At 35.1% G+C, this 21,137-nt stretch overlaps 1 protein-coding gene across 2 annotated transcripts; it reads left to right on the top strand.

The window, feature by feature from the left end:
- The first annotated feature begins 2,452 nt into the window (after positions 1-2,452).
- LOC123539617 (E3 ubiquitin-protein ligase RNF19A-like) lies at positions 2,453-20,880 on the top strand. 2 transcript variants are annotated; one of them, XM_045324289.2, is made up of 11 exons: positions 2,453-2,609; positions 6,388-6,992; positions 7,716-7,912; positions 8,265-8,406; positions 10,087-10,249; positions 11,226-11,334; positions 12,254-12,403; positions 13,778-14,033; positions 14,934-15,101; positions 15,689-15,837; positions 19,915-20,880. In XM_045324289.2, exons 2-11 carry the CDS (start codon positions 6,391-6,393, stop codon positions 20,706-20,708), a joined length of 2,730 nt encoding a protein of 909 aa, XP_045180224.2. In that variant the 5' UTR covers positions 2,453-2,609; positions 6,388-6,390; the 3' UTR covers positions 20,709-20,880. The 2 variants fall into 2 exon arrangements, with proteins under 2 accessions (XP_045180224.2, XP_053383301.1); XM_053527326.1 differs by having other exon boundaries at positions 8,262-8,406.
- Positions 20,881-21,137: the final 257 nt, after the last annotated feature.

The following is a 21,137-nucleotide window of genomic DNA, read 5'->3' as shown; positions in this document are numbered from 1 at the left end:
AATAAGATATGCATGTGCATGTTTCGATTTATGGAAGGCCGTACACGCCATATAATGCTATAATGTAAGTCTATGGGAAAACAATTGGTAGTATCTAACATGCAACACCAAACAGAAACATTGAATGGTCACCGTAATCTCAAATGCTAGAGATTTACAACAACATGAACTCAAGCCGACTCTCATTTTAAGATAAATTCTCTTTCTTTTCTTTCCCACTCAGTCGTATTCTTGAATAATGTCTGGTCAGACTGTCGCCATCTCTGATCTTCCAATTATTTCAATGTGGCTGTCACAATCTTCAATTATCAAAACAAAAAGTAATGCATTTTATCTTTTTTTTTAAATTGTTTCTTTTCTCTTCACCTTTTAACATGCTATCATGCACTGATCTTTAATTTCAGCTTATTCTGCCCTAGCTAATCAGTGGAATGCTAGACCTTTCAGAATTTATTATCATCATAGCTAAAACATCGGTGTGCAGCGTTTATTTTTTTTTAAAACGTGACACTCACATAGCCACGTTTATAAATTTCTCTGATCTTAAAACATTTTGCGATGTGAAATTGAATAATGTGACTTTTAACATTGAACACATAACAGTACATGAAGTTAAAAGTCTTATTAACACTTTAAACACAACTAAAGCAACTGGTGTTGATGGTATAGGACCTCGTGTTATAAAAATGTCCTCTGACTACTTAATAAATTGTATAACCAGTTTAATAAATAAATGTATTGACCAGAGTGTTTTCCCAGAAAAACTTTACATAAAACTGGCCCTCCAGACGACCCAAATAATTATAGACCTATTTCTATTTTACCGACTTTATCAAAAATATTTGAAAGGCATGTTGCTTTACAATTACAAAACTTTTTCAGTCAACTGATATTTTGCATGCGGCTCCGTCAGGTTTCAGAAAAACCACTCGTGTCACACTGCCTTAATTCACCTTGTAAATAAATGTTTGAAAGAAATAGATTCGGGTAATGTAGTCGGCAGTCTTTTTCTTGACTTCCGTAAAGCATTTGATTTGGTTGATCACGAAATTTTGCTTCAAAAATTGAAATTGTATCATTTTTCTCCCTCCTCTGTTGGCTGGTTTCGATCTTATCTTTCAAATAGAACGCAGTCTGTTAAGTTAAATACTAGTGTTTCTAATGAATCATTCATAAAAACACAGGAGTGCCTCAAGATTCAATTTTAGGCCCTTTATTGTTTCTCTTATACGTACGTTAACGATTTGCCTTTACATTTGAAAAATTCTAACCTAGACATGTATGCTGATGATTCAACTTTATATGTGGCTGATCTTATTGAGTCAAATTTACAGTCTGACTTACATATCATAGATAAATGGTGCGCTGCAAACAAAATGGTACTTAATCCTGTAAAAACTACTTCGATGCTGATAGGTTCCCAGTATAAAATAAGACATTCTGTCTCTCTGAATCTAACAGTGAATAACTGTCGTATAAATTTTGTCACAAATCAAAAAGTTTTAGGTGTACATATCGATCAGCATTTAAAGTGGGATGTTCACATAGAAAATGTCTGCAAAAAATTATCTAACAAATACACTTCTACGAAAGATCTCAAAATTTCTTACACTAGAAATGAAACAAATGTTTTATAATGCCTACATCATTCCGATTATTAACTACGGTGCGATGATTTGGTGTAATGCTCCCAAAACATACTTTTCAAAAGTATCGGTGTTTCAGAAAAGTATTGCTAGATGGATATTAGCAAAACCTTTGTTATCTTCTTCTGTTGCTATGTTTAAAGAACTGAAATGGCTTTCTGTCGAAAACAGACATAAATTACATATAGCTGTATGACGTTTAAAGCTCTACATGGTTCAACCCCGGAATATATTACTCAGTTGATTACTGTTTCCGACAACAAGTCATACAACCTAAGATCTAATTCCCAAGGTTTAATTACTCATTTCAGACTCAATTCAGATTATATGAAACAATCTTTCAAATTTTTATCAATGAAAGTGTGGAATTCTATACCAGTTATTATCCGAAATGCAGCGAATGTGAACTCTTTCAAATACAGTTACAAAAAGCTTTTATTTGATGAAGTCTGCGCTGCATAATAATAATGCTACAGGTGCTCAGATCAAATGTGTTTTTTACCTTTTGTTGTTTTTTTTATATTGTATTGTTTTAATATGCATTTTTTTTAAAATACTTTGTACCTTGTTGAAGGCCTCTTTGTAAATATGTGATTTCATTTGTATCTGCTTATGTGATTGCATAATGAGTTTACCTTCGTAAAATAAAGAAATTATTATTATTATTATTATTGTTGTTCTGTGTGTGAAAAAATGCGCTGTAGAAACGACCGACAATGCTACATTTGAGCAAAAAGACATTTCTTTCCGATTATTGGATTCCTTTGGGTTAAAAGGTGTTTTTAAAATCACGTGACCTGATTGTTACCGTCGGCCATTTTGGTCAGAGGAGGAACAAAATTATTTCAAAACAAAACAGAAAATGCCAGGATTTTGCTTTTATGTTTTTAAATGATTAACGACACGATTGTTAATAGTGTAAAAATATATGTAGTTTAGGTAAAAAGTGTCCAGTAGTCAAAGGTAATGCTGTTACGCTTTGTATTATTTGTCATTTTTTCTTCCTACTCAGAAAATTATTTTCGAGGTATTTAGACACTCCCTGTTTCATTCAAACTGGGATCTTCTCTTGTTGGTGAGTTAATATATTCATATTTAATGTAAAATGTTACAATTAAAAATATTGGCACAAAGCTGCCCAAATAGCTACAATGAATGTAGGACAAAGCGTACCACTGCACAAGTGTACCGTCACGGCAGGACGTAGCATACCACTTTATACATGTTATATCAGGGTTTCAGAAATCCCATGTCCAGAACCTGGGGGCTACCATAAAATTCTGTCGGGTTACTAATTTTTTCAGAGCGTGTCCGCCGGGCTACCTTGAAACTCCGTATCGCGTAGCCCGGAAATCAATAATTTAGTCTTCAAACATAAATTTGATAGTTGTCTTTAATCCCCTTGTTTATCAAGAGATACACGCCCGAGGCTTTAATTATCTTACCACTATATATTATATATATATATGGTACGCTTTGTCATATAACCAGGGTTTCAGAAATCTGCAAATATATAGTGAAAAATATATATTTGCAAACTATTGCAGTGCTCCAGCTAGGATTTAAAAAGGGCAGGGTGCTGGCACTGAAAAGGGCACTTCTACGCGGTAGAAAACGAAAGTACACTTTGACAGGAGGCGCAAAAATAATAATACTATCTATCTTCCGTTGACGTCAAACCCCTTGCGGGAACATAGTTTGCACATCAAAATCAAAAAGAGAAAGAATATAGTGATAAAAATTTAGAGTGGGAGTTGGTTCCAATGGTACACTGATCTCGGAAAATAAGAAAACTTGCAATAGTTAGTGGTTGCAGTAATTAACCTATACTTTTCAGACTGGTTTGCAAATTGTTTTAACACTAAGCTTCAGTGATTTTAATGCTAGTGGAGCAGTCTAAAATATCACGGTCTGCCTCGGGCACGATTACAGCAGGTAATTGTTTGCTAATTATGTCAATGCCCCCCGGCTTGTATCACTTGATAAAAAGGCAGGGTGCTGGGTGCCTGGCGGGGCAACATGGCGGAACGAATTTCGGAACAGGCAATGCGCCCTGCAGTAAATAGCTAGCTGGAGCACTGTATTGTTTTCATGAAAAAATACACGAAGGTCTACTTTAATATGGAAGACACGTATTTAATTAGAATAAAAAATAATTGATTATTACCTTTGTGTAAAAAAAAATGTTAATTATATTATACTTTCAGTTGCCTTAAAAAAGAATAAAAGAAGTAAAAATGACACTTTTTCAAGAGTTCTGTCTAACACATTCAAACATCTAAAGTAATTGAAAAGCTCAGAATTCTCAATCTGGTCTATTAATGGTCAATATAATTTATGTGTTATTTAACACCTATCTAAATAGCGTCCCACTATTAATGATTTCACTATATATTTCATATGTGGTACGCTTCCAGGCCCTTTTTTATGCTGATTTTAGGGCCGAAATTCGGCCCCATTCCCCAATCTAAAAAGTATACTTTTTTCCCCACCTTGGCCAAAAATTCCCCATGCAAAAAAAATGAAATTAATAGTTTTGATTTTCAGTCCTGATTTTAACAACTTTTCAGCAAATATATTCCTCCAAACAATGATTTCGCGACGTGAATTTCCCCTCCAAAAGGGACCTGGTACCCTTCCCCAAATTTACAAAAAAAGGGCTGGCTTCGTCCTGCATTGCATAGAATACCTTATAGATCTTTATTTTTGCGACTTCAAAAATGAAATCTAGGAAAGTGGTATATTTACAGATTATCGATAAATTTACAGATAAAGTGTTTGAAACTTGCTAAAATTATATTTAGACTCAAAATAGCAGCTTGAAATTAATCGATTTACTTACGTAAAATGATAGCCTGGAACCCCATTGTATCCATCTAGTTAATGTATGTCAAGTGCAATAAAGAAAATACAGCTTACCTTTATTATAAAGTTTATATTTCATCAATATGCAATCATTTAATCCCTTTCCCTTCTAATCATGCAAAGAATCTTAAGGAAATGTCATTTTATGTGGTAAAAAACGTCAACTACAAGCAGCTGAAGCAGCTATGTTGAAACCGGGTAAAAAATAGGTCATACTCATAGTCTCACACCATTATAGAATCATTCTTTTTTTCAAACTATGGAAAGCCTGTTCGGCGTTCCGTAGTTGAAAAGAAATTGACAGGAAGTGGTCTTGTGACTTTTTGTTTTGCAGACAAACATATGATCAATAAGCAGAAATGGCAAACAAAATGTCACATCAGTGTATCATGCGTAAGATTTTGTTAAAATCTGTTGTACAACTTTCAGTTATGATACTTACCATTGGTTTGAACATGTTTTTGCTGAAAAACTTTTCTAAACAGAAACTGAAAGTAACCAGTGACACTGTTGTCACTGTTGTGAACATAAACAATTGGTAGAGGGCGCTCATAAAAGAAATATTGCGACTGAGAGGGGACATGATTGAAGAATTGAATTGAAGAATACACAGAATGGCAACAGAAGATAATCTTACCTAAGCTTATGTCAGCGCTTTATCTTATTAAAGCATTTGCTGACTTGACCAGTCTGAACTCTGATCAAATCAACAGATGTAAGTTTATTTAAGTATTACACTGGCAATACGGCTGGCATGTAATAAACCAGATTGGGTCCAATTTTCAAACGACAACTGTTGCTTTCTCAGACTTCCAAAAGGCAGTCATAAATTGATTCCTTCCCCTTGTAGAAAAAACTAATAGCATTCAAAAGACACCATTATCATTTCTAACAAATGATCTGACTGAAATTTGTTCACGGCACAAATTTTTATGCTTCTGCTGTCTGTTTCATACACAGGTAAAACAAGATCTCATTCAGTTCCCATGTGATGTTGGCGAGATTTGCTCCACATGCCTTTCATGTTGTTGATCTATTTATTTTTATAGCTCTTTGGTCCTGGTTATGAAGAAACAGAAGATAGATAGACAGATAGGGCTTGGATCTCGTCGTTTTTATAGACCTTTATAGGGCCTTTTCTTCATCATATTGGGAATGCCACTACCACCGCTGAAATTGGGAAAATGCTCTCAGAAATTGTCTTAGTTGAGCAAATTTGAAAATTACTAATTAAAAATCTATATACTGGTCGGAGACCAGCAACCAGACACTTTTTAAAACTTCACAGTATCTCCAGTAATTTTTATACCCAACACTTGAAATTTCCACTGAATAAAGTTGCAGTGGGTCATCCTCAAAACTAAAGAGTATATTTGTTTACCTCTAAATATAGATTGCATATGGTTTTGATGACGAAAGTGCTGTAAGTTATCTCTATTCTCTTTGATACAGTATCATCGTACTACCATGAGTCTCAGATTTAGTCAAATGTAGGCACTTGACCTCTTTTGTGTCTTTTATACTAAACACAGTTAACTTCCATGGTTCAGCGTGTCATATCAACTCATGAGTGATTATTCAAAGCCAGATATCAATTTCAGGTGAACAACTAAGGGCCACATTATAAACTACATGATTTATGAAACATGGTGCATTACTCTTGTTACTCTTGCAGAAATATTCCATGAGTTAGGACACTAAAGTGATAGCTCCAGCAGCTTCCTCAGGTGTGCCCTTTTTCACAATCCAGCATCAAAATAGTCTAGCACGTTGTCTCCTATGATAGCTCAAGATTGTTTTATCCTGCTGAATCCATTTTATGATCTGTTTTTAAAGTCTTGGATGTTATATCACTGACTGTCATTTTTTGTTTCAGGAGATGAAGAGGCATGATAGTGAGGTCATCTCCACGACCTCGAGCACCTCAAAGGGGTCCGACAGGAGGAAGAATCGGTTCTCTATCAGACGTATCTTTTACGCTGGGAGGTCAGGACTGTCTCGGATGAGTTTGAACTCTACCTCATCTGCGCAGTCTGACGTTGGGTTTTCAATCAGCGACCGTGACCGGACAGATGGATCAGCATTAGGTGCCACTGCTGCTCCAAGTACAACAGCAGCAACTTTATCTGTGCCATCTTTGACACATTATGGACCAGGACAAACTCTGGTCAGACGAAAAAGTAAAGACGGTTCACGCGAGTGCCCTTTGTGCCTAATTGAACACCCATCAGACAAGTTTCCGGAAATCTCAACATGTTATCATAGGTCTTGTTTAAATTGCCTTCAGATGTATTTAAAAATTGAAATCACAGAGAGTAGGGTAAACATAGCCTGTCCGGAATGCTCTGAGAAGTTTCATCCCAATGATATTAAGGAGATTGTAGGAGATATGGTGCTTATGTCGAAGTATGAGGATTTTATGTTGCGAAGGGTACTGGTAGCTGATCCAGATGCAAGATGGTGTCCAGCACCTGATTGTGGGTAAGAAATTTGCTTTGAATATAAGTTATATAAATTTGTTTTGTATTTTGTAGATCAGATTTGAATTAAGATCATACTAGAACTTCTTTTGTGCTAAAACAAGTTATTCTAACTTGACAAGTTTCAGCTTTACTCACAGTTTTGATCAACCATTTTTACTCTCGCCGGGGGCTTTATTGGAGACTGCATGTCTGTCTGTTGGACAGTCCATCCATGATTCATGTCTGCTCCATATCTTAGCCCCTGGGATGAGTCCATCAAGATGATGTGCAAAGCACACAGCCCAGGTCACTTCTTACAAGGTCGATGGTCACACCATGAGGTCAAGAGTCAAATTTATAGCTTGATTTCATGTTAAATCAATGTAAATGCAATCAGTTTATGCCATTGAAATTTAAATATTGTTTATGTGTTTTTGTTTTGAAAATGTAATAAAAACCTTTCGATCAGAATAAAAAGTCAACAAGACAAAGGAGGAAATTTGCACCCCTAGATGTCCCCATCCCCATTATCTTGCCCTGAGGCAGACAAAATCATTTTGATTTTTAGCTCCCCTGAGCACAGAGTTCTCAAGATGAGCTGTTGTGATCACCCTGTGTCCATTGCACATTGTCAATAATTTGACAGTTAACATTCTAGAGGTCACAATTAAATGTAATACATGGTATATGTATTAATTAAGGTTCAATGCAACTTCATAAATGTCATCTGTGTTATTTTCAGATATGCAGTAATTGCCACAGAGTGTGCAGGATGTCCTAAGATAAAGTGTGAGCGACCTGGGTGTAATACTTATTTCTGTTACCACTGTAAACAACACTGGCATCCAAATAAAACATGTGATACTGCACGAGCAGAACGTGCCATAATGGCTCTACGCAGTGGCTCTATCACCTTCAGTCCCGAATCTGATTCTCAAAGTATGTTGTTTTTTCTTACATACAATGTGTATATTTGATATGATATCACTGTGATATCACAAATATGCTCAAATGTTAACCTTACTATTTAAATTCAGATTATTTTAATCATCGCACAGTAGTGTCTTTTCTACATCATTGTTTTCCAAGATAGTGGACCTGTTAGGACAGATGGCAATATCTGTTGAACTTTCATTATTATGTATTCTACATATTCTCTGTTTGTGAATCAGGCTGGCTAAGAAATTCATGTAGACTTTTTACTGGTTTTGACATTAGCTATTTATCAATTAGTCATGTAAATGTCATCATGTAACTATGCTATATACATACACATTATCTGTTTCAGAAGATTTCATCAAGCCGTGTCCACGATGTTCAGCCTTTATAGTGAAAGAGAATGACGGATCGTGTAATCACATGACATGCACTGTATGTGGGGCAGAGTTTTGTTGGCTCTGTATGAAAGAAATCTCTGATCTTCATTATTTAAGGTTAGTTAGCATTGTTTTTGTAGAAGGTATGCATTTATTTACAATACTTACAGAAAAAAGAAGATAATTTGAAAGAAAATGTGATATTTTGATACGTACTGATCTTGGTGTGCAATGGTAGCAGGCTATGGTCACTTGTTATTGTGATTAAATTTTTATGCAGAGTGCAATTTCTACCATGACACCATTTTACATTTCTGCATTATAAAAAAAAAAAAAACAGCTGAAATTATGATTAAGAAAATCCAGGGCGTGTACTAAAATAAATTGGACAAGTGCTACTAAAAACTGTTTGAAAGTTGATATTTAAAATGCTGTTCAACAAAAATGTAAATATAAAGTATTATGAATGGGGCAATGTGCACTGAAAAGCCACAGCAACAGTAGGACAAATCTTAAGTTGATAATGTTCTTCTTTGTACCTAGCCTAGTTAATGTATTGAATGAACTTTCTATAGATTTTACAAGTGATGAAAACAATCTGTTTGAGTTAGTTGATAATGCTGTTCAGAGTTCACACTATAATTTCAAGATATGGTATTAAGAAAAGTCCTTGAAATTTTGAAAAAAGAGTACTTGAAAAGTCCTTGAGTCTTATCTCTGATGTTCTCTATGAACAATGGAAAGCATTTGATATAAAAATGAAAATGTCAGCATTCGTCAGCAAGTATTGCTGTTACATGTTCAGTAGTTATTTTGATCCTTACTCTGTTTACTTAAGTGTTCAAAATATTCAAGTCAACAGTGCAGCAAACAAACTACCGTATCCTTAGAGCCAAAGCAGACAGCATTGTAGTAAATAATACGTATTTAGCATGCAAGAAAGTCAATAATTTGCTTAACTTCATTCATTTACAAAGTGCTTCTAACATGAACATCACAAGTGTTAACCTGCTAACATGGAATGTTAAACCATAGTTACCCTAGTTACATGTTCAGTGCTGTTGTTTAAATATGACATGTATAGATCAATACGATATATATGTATCAGACAATGCAGACTTGGCTGTTATAAATATAAATTAGTAAAATATCTCGTTCTCAGTTGCAAAAAATCCCCTTCTGCAGATTTGTGATAGAATCTTTGTTATTAATTGTTATTTCACATAGGTATTGTTGCTTAAATTTTCAACTCCTAACACAGTGTGGGTTGTGTTCTGAAAATTGGCAGTTAGTTAAGGTTGCTGACATAGAATCAGTTGCCCCTTACTCATGTTACTGCTGTGGATTTTTAAACCGTGCTTGGGGTGTAGAATTGTTTCATGTGATGCAGCTGTTTAGCTGTCTAATGGAAGGTCAGTGGTTCTACCCTGGTTCCCACCCATGCTTGAAATTAACATTAACAGTAAGGATGAAACAATGACTATCTTTGTTGTGACAGAATTTGGTGTAAACTGTATAAAAGTATGTGACATTGAGAAATTAAATGTTTTTAAAAGTAGTATACTGAAGATTATTAATTTTGGCAGCGATTTTAGTGATTCTTTTAACAAAATTGATGTAAAAAGCAGTATGCATAACTTGTACATCTTTAAAAAAATATCAGTGCATGTCATAGAAGTATATTTGTTTCACCTAAATTTAGCTTTCACATGCTTAAAAAAAATTTACATAATTTACCTACCTGCGTTTTTACTTTGATTACAAATTTTATCTACTTTGTAAATTGTTTTCTTTCAGTCCATCTGGTTGCACATTTTGGGGTAAAAAACCTTGGAGTAGAAAAAAGAAAATATTATGGCAGCTTGGTACCCTGGTTGGTGCTCCTGTAGGTATTACGCTGCTAGCAGGAATTGCGGTACCAGCCATGATAATTGGTATTCCAGTCTGGGTTGGAAGAAAGGTTTGTATAGATTCTCATACACATGACTGTGTATTTTGAATAAGTGGCACCATTTACCTTGGCTAATGCTGTGTAGTAGGTACCTCTGGTGTTATCTTTGAGAAAAAGATGGGTTTTATCTTGAGAACAATTTAAGTAGGGAAAAACAAATACAAGCAAAAGGAAAAAGTTGGATGCTGCATGGACATTACATCTAAATTGTCCACAAAACAACAAAAAAGCACATGTTTACTCTTCATGCCATCTTGAATAAATTTCTTGAATAGATTTTTTCAACTGATGGCAGTGTTGTGTTTGAAACACAAAATTTAATGTGCCCATATTAAGTCAAAGATCTGGAGGGCAAGCCAGAATAATTAGTAGGATGTCCTAATGCACTCTGCACAGGGCACTTCAGATTCCAGCTTAAAGATGATTTTGCTTGAAATATTAAATTGTATAATTTTTAATCTGTCAAATGTACTTACATAAGGTAGAATGTAATTTTTAATCTGTTAAATGTACTTACATAAGGTAGAATGTTAAGTACAGTATATTAATTATGTATAAAACATCAAATTAATTCTTAGTTCGTATAATGTTTACCTTGGTAAGTTGAAGTAAGTGTTAAGTATCTTTTGTGTTCTGGGCAGCTAGGTCAGAGAAACTTAGTCCAGCATTGGTAGTGCAGTGGTTTAGTTTATGAAATACATTGTTGATTGTTTTGACAGATTCTGGAAAAGTTATGGCATGTCTGATTTGTAGGCTCTTTTCATCATTTAGTCATCCAGAATAGGGGTAGACTTCTCAAATCTTAAGCAGATTTAACTCCTTTCATAATGTGTCTTAACCAGTAGTCAGAAAGGCAACTTCAAAAAAAAAAAAATATATATATATATATAAAATGATATAAAAAAAATGTTACTTTTATATTAAGTGCCCACTTTTTTGTTTTGATAGTTCTTTTGTTTACAAAATATATATTTTTCAATTTCAGATACATTCCCGATTTGAACATTCTTCGAAACATAGACATAATTTAGCTATAGTGGGTGGGGTAACAGCATCCATACTTGTTTCCCCAGTAGTAGCTGGACTAGCAGTAGGTGAGTGAATTCTGAAAAAAAGGAAATGATGCAGTATTAGTGGTGAAAATTTTGAGCTAAATGTGTAAGAAAATTATGAAAAAGTGTATTTAGATTAAGATGATGATGCTATCATCTTTGATGCCTAGGGTTTATACATACAATGTTTTTGGGCCAAAAGTCAGCCCCATTTCTCTCTCAAAGAAACATGTTTGACAAAAAATAATGAAAAAGATAAGATTAAGATTTTTTGTTTTGTTTTACATTTTCCAACCAAAACTTATAGAACATGTTCATACTTGTGTAAACCATACCATTTAAAACTCTAGACATCGTGATTTTAAGTCATTTTCCACTAGAGTGTAACATATTTATGAACAATACTATTTTATTATTACACAATTTTCTTCCAGTTTCAGTTGTTACATTGTGATGAATTTCTGGCCTAATGGCCCCAGCCATAATTCTCTCAAAACTGAAAAAATACACCGACATATGCAGTGTCTGACAAATTTATATACTTGCTGGTAGCCCACAGCAAAAAGCTATATAGTATATTTAAAATTTGCATTAACAGATAAAAACACCTGAATTGAAAACAGTCTTGAGATTGTCTTAAATATTTGAAGTCATGGACTGTTATAAAAGTGATTCACTGTGACCTTCCCAGTAAAGGCTATATATACCTAATATGATAATTATATTTACACCCTCCGGATGTTCAAAGAATGTAAATTCTATCAGTATTCGCTAATCCATCTGTAAAAAAGTGTGGACTGCACTCGGTTTCAGATATTTTGCTTTGATATTTTGCCAGTTGTACTTGTCACTCGTACCAAAAGACTGCTATTTAATAAACTACTCACTCTCAAAGTGTGAAGTAAAAAAATCCCAAAAAATGTGTTGTTACCAATAGTCATTACAAAATTTAATCTTGCAGGTATTGGGGTACCTATACTGCTTGGCTATGTGTACGGTGTAGTCCCAATCTCTCTGTGTAGAAGTGGAGGCTGTGGGGTAAGGACCACTAACAGTGGCGGTGTCAGGTTCGAGTTTGAGGAAAACGAAACTGGCAACTCAACTTACGCAGGTAATGAAATATCTGAAATATTACAACACTTTTGGGGGGAAAATCACTCAAATTTACATACATATATAATACATATAGATATAAATTTTGTTCTGGAATTACTTTAAGAAAATACTACAAGATGTAATTTAGTTTGTGCTTACAACTAGAATGGTTACAGGGTTCAAATTTAGACAAGCATACAAGCTAAATGCTAGTGGAATTTTAAAATAGCTAGTGGGTTTGAAATGTACTAGCTAATTTCAGCTAGTCAATAATATAACAAGCAAATGTCTTCAGAACTGTAATAAAGTTTAATTGTTTTGAAGGTACACATTTTTCTTCATGAAAGGAATGTTATCATTTATGTTTATGATATTTTATTGTTCAACAAAAATGGCACAAGCTATTTTAAGCTAATAGAAAATATTCTTGTTTGAGACTGGCTACTAAAAGAGATCAATCGGTTTTGGCCAGTTAAATATTATTAGAGTAATTAAATATTATTAACTTTAGCTGGTAGCTTTTCATTTTAGCTAGTGATCAAAAAGGGCACTAGCTAATTTCAGCTAGTACAAACTATTGTTAAATTTGACCCCTGGGTTATGTTAAAAAGACTTTAATTTGTGAATTTAAAATCAGTAAGTAAATCTGATAGAATTTTGTAAATGGACACAAAAGCAAGATCCATAAAAATATGTCCAGTATATAGAATCATTTCTGACATAGTCTAGAAATATAAATTCTAAGAAGGGAATAGCTTAATGTTACTATATGTAATAAGACATCTATATGATAAAGTCTTTAGTCATGTTAGAATATTTACAACCACTAGCAGTGTTGTAATTAATAGAAAATTGAAAAGTTGTTTGCAGTATCATTGAACCATTTTAGAGAAAATACACCTTGAAAGATTGATTTGCAGAGGTTGATGCTTTGGGAAGATTAGTTCATTAAGAATTTCATTAAATAAAAAAAACAACATCGAGACATTTGAGAAATGATTTATAGCAAAAGAGTGTTTTAACACTTATTTATGCACGATGGGTGGTTATACGTCGGCCGTAATAATTTCACGAGGGTACAGCCCTCGTGAAATTATTTGTACGACGTATTACCGCCCGAGTGTGTAAATATTGTTAAAATACGGTTTTGGTATAAATTATTTTGATTCTAATATGCCCTTAATCTAAAACAGTAGATAAAATATAGTAGCGCTCTTTCTTGGTCACAACAAAAACATTGATGTCACTGAACGTTAACATGATGTCATTCAAGCGTAAGAGTGTTTTAACAGAGAAAAGCATATTAGAATACTAGTTGATGTTCAGAGGTGTCATTAGTAATGTTATATTGTTACTATTTATTGTAATAATATTAACAATATTCCTGTAGGTGCTGTTGATAGCCAGAGTGTTGGTACAGGTCACCAGGTGCCCAACCCGAGTATTGCGCCAAGCATTGGTGAGGCTAGTGTTGGTATGAACAACAGCATATACAGTGGAAGCGGAAACCACATAGACAGGGTTGGTGTGAACCGTGAGGACGAGAGTGATCGAGACTCTGCCAGTCATAGGGCCATAGCAGGTTCAAGTCTAAATGGCAGCATGTGTGGTAGTACCTATGCTGCTGTCATTGGAATGCATACAAAGTAAGTCATTTCTACCTACAACACTTAAATGGTAAGTCTGTGACTTCAGCAGGTTGTTCTGGTATAGAAAATAGGTTGATATTAAAAAATATTGGTATTTTGATATACCAAGATTTATGTTTTGTTTTAGAATAAAAATATATATACCATTGGACCGAAAGGTCGAGTGCTGTATCTCTCTGTATGTGGACAAAATAAAGTCATTGTTTAAGCTGTTATAAAAAAAGTACTGTGAAATACATTGTTCAAATTAATGTCACAAATGTTAAAAATATTACAAATAAAAAGCATAAATAATATTACAGTAATAATGTTACAACAGAAAAAAAAATTGCTTGTCAGATAAAAACGTGATCTTGACTGATCATTTATTTATGTAGGTATGTTTTTTCGTGTTATAACATCTGCAGAATCCCGAGGGATTGGTTGGTGCATGAGCCCGTAGGGCAAGGGTACCAACGTATCCCGAGGTATTCTGAAGATGATATAACACGAAATGAACATGCGCTAATGCTATTCTAGCATAAAATGCGAAAAGAAACTAATAAATGAATACATTCTACCTCATTGTCATTAAATTTCCATGGAATGCGCGGGAATATCTGTGTTGTTTTTCACGTTGACGTCATTTCTATTTGAATTATCCGTTTTGGGGTCGTAATACATTTACGCTTTGCCATGGAACACGCATATATAAAAATGTGTTACAACAGCATGTGAACGCGAGAATCTCTCTGTTAACACACGTTTTCTCTCTTGTTAAAACATTCCCGAAAAGTGACAAGAACAGCAGTTTTATGCTAGAATAATTATTCAATTAACCTTGACTAGGCATTTTACTTATCACATTTATAAAGATATGTGATGTAAAACTGTAAAAGCCTTCTGGTTTCTTTGCAGACTGGAAGTACAGGCTGAGCTTGAGGCAGATGTGCCGACTGGAAAGCGTGCAAGTTTTAGCAGTGGTTCAGCCAACTTCAGTATCGGAGAAAAGTCACTGGGCGAGAAATCTGTCATGGGTGATGATGCCAGTACACGTGGCCTGGCTGGTTCAATAGCTAACTATAAGTATGCTCCGTTTTTTTCTAAAAGAAATAAAAAAGCCTTATTTTATCTGTTAAACTTGTAAATTTTCAAACATTGGATTTTCAGAAAGATGGAGGCTTCTCAGGGCCTCTACTGGGCCTCAGAAAGTTGTAGCCACTCTTTGAGAGAAACTGCCAAATTGAAGCTGAATTGCTGAAATGTGGCCATATTTTAATAAAATTCTTGTTGCCACTTTCAAAAATCTGTAGCCATTTCTTTGAATTTCTAGCATTTGGCTTCATTGGCAAATGGCAGAGGAGGCCCTGTTTCTTATTTAACACATACGTAGTCAAAGTCCCAAATTTAAATGGATGAAATTGAACAGTTTAGATGAGTCCAGCATCAGTCTATACAGATACAGCTGGCAATGGTACAAAATTAATTGTCAAGAGCTTAACACTTGTTGAGTTATCAGTTACAACAAACCTTGGTAGCTAGCCCTGAAGTCTAACCAATTAACCACTATGCCACAGACTCCCTAGTTTCACTGTCTTACAATTTATTACTTTGTTAACACTTTGTCAGCCAGATGATATATTTTTCATGCAAACAAAATCATTCCTTTTAAGATTTGACTCCACATCTTTAACTCCATCAGATGTTCATGTTGATTTGGCCAAATCATCAACGTCTAGAGCAGATGTAGATCATTTACATACAGCAACTGAAGGAGGACGTTCCACACCTAGAGATCTTGATATCTCTAGCCTCTCTTCAAGTAAGTACTTGTAAACATTGTTTCTACAATGTTTAATAAAACAAGAGAAATATTAATAACATTTGGATACTTACATAATTTACCATGTCTTTGTTTCTTGGGCTCATTTTCAGAGTGGTAATGGTTTGTGTTTTGGTACCACTCTCCCTTTACTTCTATTAGTTATGTCTCCTCACATTGTTTTTGCCCTGTTTGTCTGTATTGTCTGTCAGTCAGTCTGTGCTTACATTTGCATACTTAGGTGGCTATTGGAACAATTGTAACTGTACTTTTTCTTTGATGTCATTCATTCCGTATGCTTTTATGTGGCTATTTTCCTTTTACATGGCTAAAGGAACAATAGAGAGAACAGAAGAATAGCCACATAAATACCCATATGTAGGAACGTCTGTCCGTCTGTCACACTTCAATTCCAATCAATAACTGGTGAACCCGCCAGAGAGCGTTGGTCTACGGATCGCGGATTCGCGAGTTCGATCCCCGGGCGGGGCATATGTTCTCCGTGACGATTTGATAAAAGACATTGTGTCTCAAATCATTCGTCCTCCACCTCTGATAATCCATGTGGGGAAGTTGGCAGTTACTTGCGGAGAACAGGTTTGTACTGGTACAGAATCCAGGAACACTGGTTAAGTTAACTGCCCGCCGTTACATGACTTAAATACGGAAAACGGCGTTAAACCCAAAACAAACAAACAAACAATAACTGGTGAATCATTTGACCTAGAACTTTGAAACTTAATAGGATGGTAGGGCTTATGGAGTAGACAGCCCCTATTGTTTTTTTGGGTCACTTCATCAAAGGACACAGGGAGCTAAAAAAGAAAAACTGTTTCCGATCAAGAACTTGAGAACCACTTGACCCAGAATGTTGAAACTTTGTAGGATGATTGGACATGCCAGTAAGATGACCCCAATAGATTTTGGGGTCACAGGATTAAAGGTCCATCACACTTCATTTCCGATCAATAACTGGAGAACCATTTCACCTAGAACTTTGAAACTTAATAGTTTGATAGGGCTTTTGGAGTAGATAACCCCTATTGATTTTGGGGTCACTCCATCAAAGGTCAAGGTCACAGGGGCCTGAACATGGAAAACCATTTCCAATCAATTACTTGAGAACCACTTGACCCAGAATGTTGAAACTTCAAAAGATGATTGAACATGCAGAGTAGATGGCCGCTATTGATTGTTTGGATCACTCCATCAAAGATTACAGGGACCTGAACATAGAAAACTGTTTCAAATCAGTTACTCTAGAACCACTTGACCCAGAATGTCGAAACTTCATAGGATGACTGGACATGCATAGTAGATGACCCCTGTAGATTTTGGGGTAACTTGATCAAAGGTCAAGGTCACACTTCATAGGATGATGGGACTTACAGAGTAGATGACCCCTATTGTTTTTGGGGTCACTTAGTCAAAGGTCAGGGTCACAGGGGCCTGAACATGGAAACCATTTCTGCTCAATAACTTGAGAACCTCTTGTCCCAGAATGTTGAAACTTTTTAGGATGATTGGACATAAAGTTCATGACCCATATTGATTTTGGGGTCACTCAGTCAAAGGTAAAGGTCATAGGGGCCAGAACATGGAAAAATTGTTTTTAATCTTTAACTTGAGAACCAGCCCGCCCGCTTAGCTCAGTACGTAAGAGCGTTGGTCTACGGATCGTGGGGTCGCGAGTTCGATCCTCGGGCAGGGCGTATGTTCTCCATGACTATTTGATAAACGACATTGTGTCTGAAATCATTAGTCCTCCACCTCTGATAATTCATGTGGGGAAGTTGGCAGTTACTTGCGGAGAACAGGTTTGTACTGGTACAGAATCCAGGAACACTGGTTAGGTTAACTGCCCACCGTTACATGACTGAAATACTGTTGAAAAACGGCGTTAAACCCAAAACAAACAAAACAAAAAACTTGAGAACCACTTGACCCAGAACATTGAAACTTTATCTGTTGCATTTCTATCACTAAGTCAACTCAGTGTCTCTTTGATTTTTGCTCCTGTCCCAGATTAACTTCTTGCCTATCACTACTATGCTTTGGGGGAGATATGCGCTTTCCTGCAAAAGCATCTTCTAGTTTGAACCAATCTTTTTGAAGATATTATGGTAACATGAACTGGATGAATTTTACTGTGTATAATATGAACAACTTTATCACTGTTTATTACAAAAGTATAGTTGTTATGGACATGTCACAATAACTCACTTTACTTACTTACAAACAAAACAGCTATCTTACTGTATCTTAATATTCTCATATTTTATTAATCTTATCTGATGCCTGATCTTTTGTTTAATACTTACTAAATAGTTTATTCACAATGATATTTATGCTCATTTATTTCTTACATCTTTAAAATCTCTTAACTTTTAGCTCGACTATTCAAAGAATAGTCTAGCTATTCTACTCACCCTGGCGTCGGCGTCACACCTTGGTTAAGTTTTTGCATGCAAGTACATACAGCCATCAATTAAAGGCATATAGCTTTGAAACTTATTTTTTCTTTTTCTAGGACAATTACCAACCTCTCTGGGTCAAGTCCCATAACTCTGACATGTATTTTGAGCAAATTATGCCCCCTTTTGGACTTAGAAAATTTTGGTTAAAGTTTTACATGCAAGTTACTATCTCCAAAACTAATGCAGATATTGATTTGAAACTTCACATGTGTCTTCTGGGTTATAAAACTAGTTGATAGCAGCAAGTCCCATAACTCTGACCTTCATTTTGGCCAAATTATGCCCCCTTTTGGACTTAGAAAATTCTGGTTAAAGTTTTGCGTGCAAGTACGTAACAGCTATTTCTAAAAGGCATATAGATTTGAAACTTATTTTTTCTTTTTCTAGATCAATTACCAACCTCACTGGGTCAAGACCAATAACTCTGACATGTATTTTGAGCAAATTATGCCCCCTTTTAGACTTAGAAAATTTTGGTTGAAGTTTTACATGCAAGTTACTATCTCTAAAACTAATGCAGATATTGATTTAAAACTTCACATGTGTCTTCTGGGTTATAAAACTAGTTGATAGCAGCAAGTCCCATAACTCTGACCTTCATTTTGGCCAAATTATGCCCCCTTTTGGACATAGAAAATTCTGGTTAAAGTTTTGCGTGCAAGTACATACAGCTATTTCTAAAAGGCATATAGATTTGAAACTTATTTTTTCTTTTTCTAGATCAATTACTTACCTCAGTGGATCAAGTCCCATAACTCTGACATGTTTTTTGAGCAAATTATGCCCCCTTTTAGACTTAGAAAATTTTGGTTAAAGTTTTACATGCAAGTTATTATCTCCAAAACTAATGCAGATATTGATTTAAAACTTCACATGTGTCTTCAGGGTTATAAAACTAGTTGATAGCAGCAAGTCCCATAACTCTGACCTTCATTTTGGCCAAATTATGCCCCCTTTTGGACTTAGGAAATTCTGGTTAAAGATCCTCACTGGATCAAGTCCCATAACTCTGGCATGTATTTTGGGCAAATTATGCCCCCTTTTGGACTTTGAAAATTCTGGTCAAAGTTTTACATGCGAGTTTCTATCTCCAAAACTAATGCAGATATTGAATTGAAACTTCACATGTGCCTTTGGGGTTATAAAACTAGTTGATAGCAGCAAGTCCCATAACTGATATGCATTTTGATCAAATTATTCCCCCTTTTGAACTTAAAACTCTTTTGATATTTAACCTTTTTGGGTAATATTTTCCTGCTTCTGGGACAATATTTCGAATAGTCGAGCTTGGCTGTCTTACGGACAGCTCTTGTTAGATGTAAAAATTTTTATGTGTTTGTAAAATGCCATTGAATATATTTTACGTAAAAATAGGCGTTTAATCAAATAAAACAGTTTCAAGTTTCTCCAGTTGTTACATGAGGAAACCATTAAGCTTATTTGAGGAACTTCAGGATGTCGGTGTTTCTACCATGTGTGCCTGAAATTATGCTTGGAGAAGCACCAAGGGTCTTTCAATGACATTTAAAAAAAAAAAGCTTAAGCTAAAACAAAGTATTAGAACTCTACAAAAAGTACAGAATTGAAATGACTTTTGCAGGAATCTCTCATGATGACAAAAAGAAGACAAGTTCCTGTCCTGGTTCCCCTCATTCTAGCTGTGGCATGATGTTAGAACATGAGGATGGTTCCCGCCACCACAGTGCTAGGTGCAGGAAGTGTCGCCGTGCAGCGAAACTTGCAGAAAAAAATGCAACAGAACAAATGAATGTTCATTTTTCGGACCAAGTCAGTTTGCAAAGTTTCCAGGCAGACGATGCTGTCCTTGACCTGCCAATGGGTAAACATGGTATTGATTCTCTTTCGGAAATGTGCAATGAAGACGGCTTTGATTCAGACGAAGCATTGGATAGGTGCAGTAAAAGACGCACGTCTGGAAGAATAAATTCAGAACCAGCAGTTTTATTAACTGAGGTTGAAAATGATCATCCTGGGTTTATTCATGTCGAGCCACACATTGATAAACATGTGGATTGTGATAGCGACAGTAGTGATAAACAGAAAAGTACAATGTCGTTAACACCGCCACTCTCTGATGGCAGTAGTAATGATGTTGTTGTCAGTCTGAACAGTAGCGTCTCGTCAATGTCAATGAAATTCTGTAAGTACAGTAACAGTGAAGAAAAGACCCTCTCAAAATGTAGGAGTGAAGAAATCTATAAAAAGAAGAAATGTCAAATTGATGACTCTGTCTCGGAGAAAAGTAAAAGTGAAGAATTATGTAATAAAGAAGTGGATGTACTAAGTGGTAATATGAAACGTGCTAGACGTGAAAGCTGCGAATTGGCGATGAAGAATGGCAGAATTTCTCCAACTTCCAAAATTGTGGATTAAAGATACTTAAAGCCTTAATGATCAATACAATGAACTTGAGTTTGATAAACAACATAATTGGTAATGATAGTGCTATTGTAGTTTGTTATTATTTCACTGGTCGATAAAATTACCTACTTTAATTTCAAAATATATGACATGTAAGTTAGATAGAATAAAGAATAGAGATGGCTGTGTTACTTCAAAAGAATTGATTGTAATCTGTGTCCTGGTAAAACTCTATTAGATTAATGGCAGTTTTTCTTTTTCTTTGTAAATACAAAGTTTTCATTTTGTTAGTAAGTTGTTAAAAAAAAGTAAACACAGGGGTTCAGTGAGTTCTGGGTAATATTTATCAGTAAAAACAAAAGTGATGGTCAACTGCCTACATTAGTCACATTGTAACAATGTGAGGTATGGTAGATGGAATATACTGTACTTTACATTGTA

Source organism: Mercenaria mercenaria, chromosome 16 (assembly GCF_021730395.1).
Source record: "Mercenaria mercenaria strain notata chromosome 16, MADL_Memer_1, whole genome shotgun sequence".
Lineage (NCBI taxonomy): Eukaryota > Metazoa > Mollusca > Bivalvia > Venerida > Veneridae > Mercenaria > Mercenaria mercenaria.
Note: the sequence above shows the minus strand (reverse complement) of the source record. Positions and strands in the feature narration are given on the sequence as shown.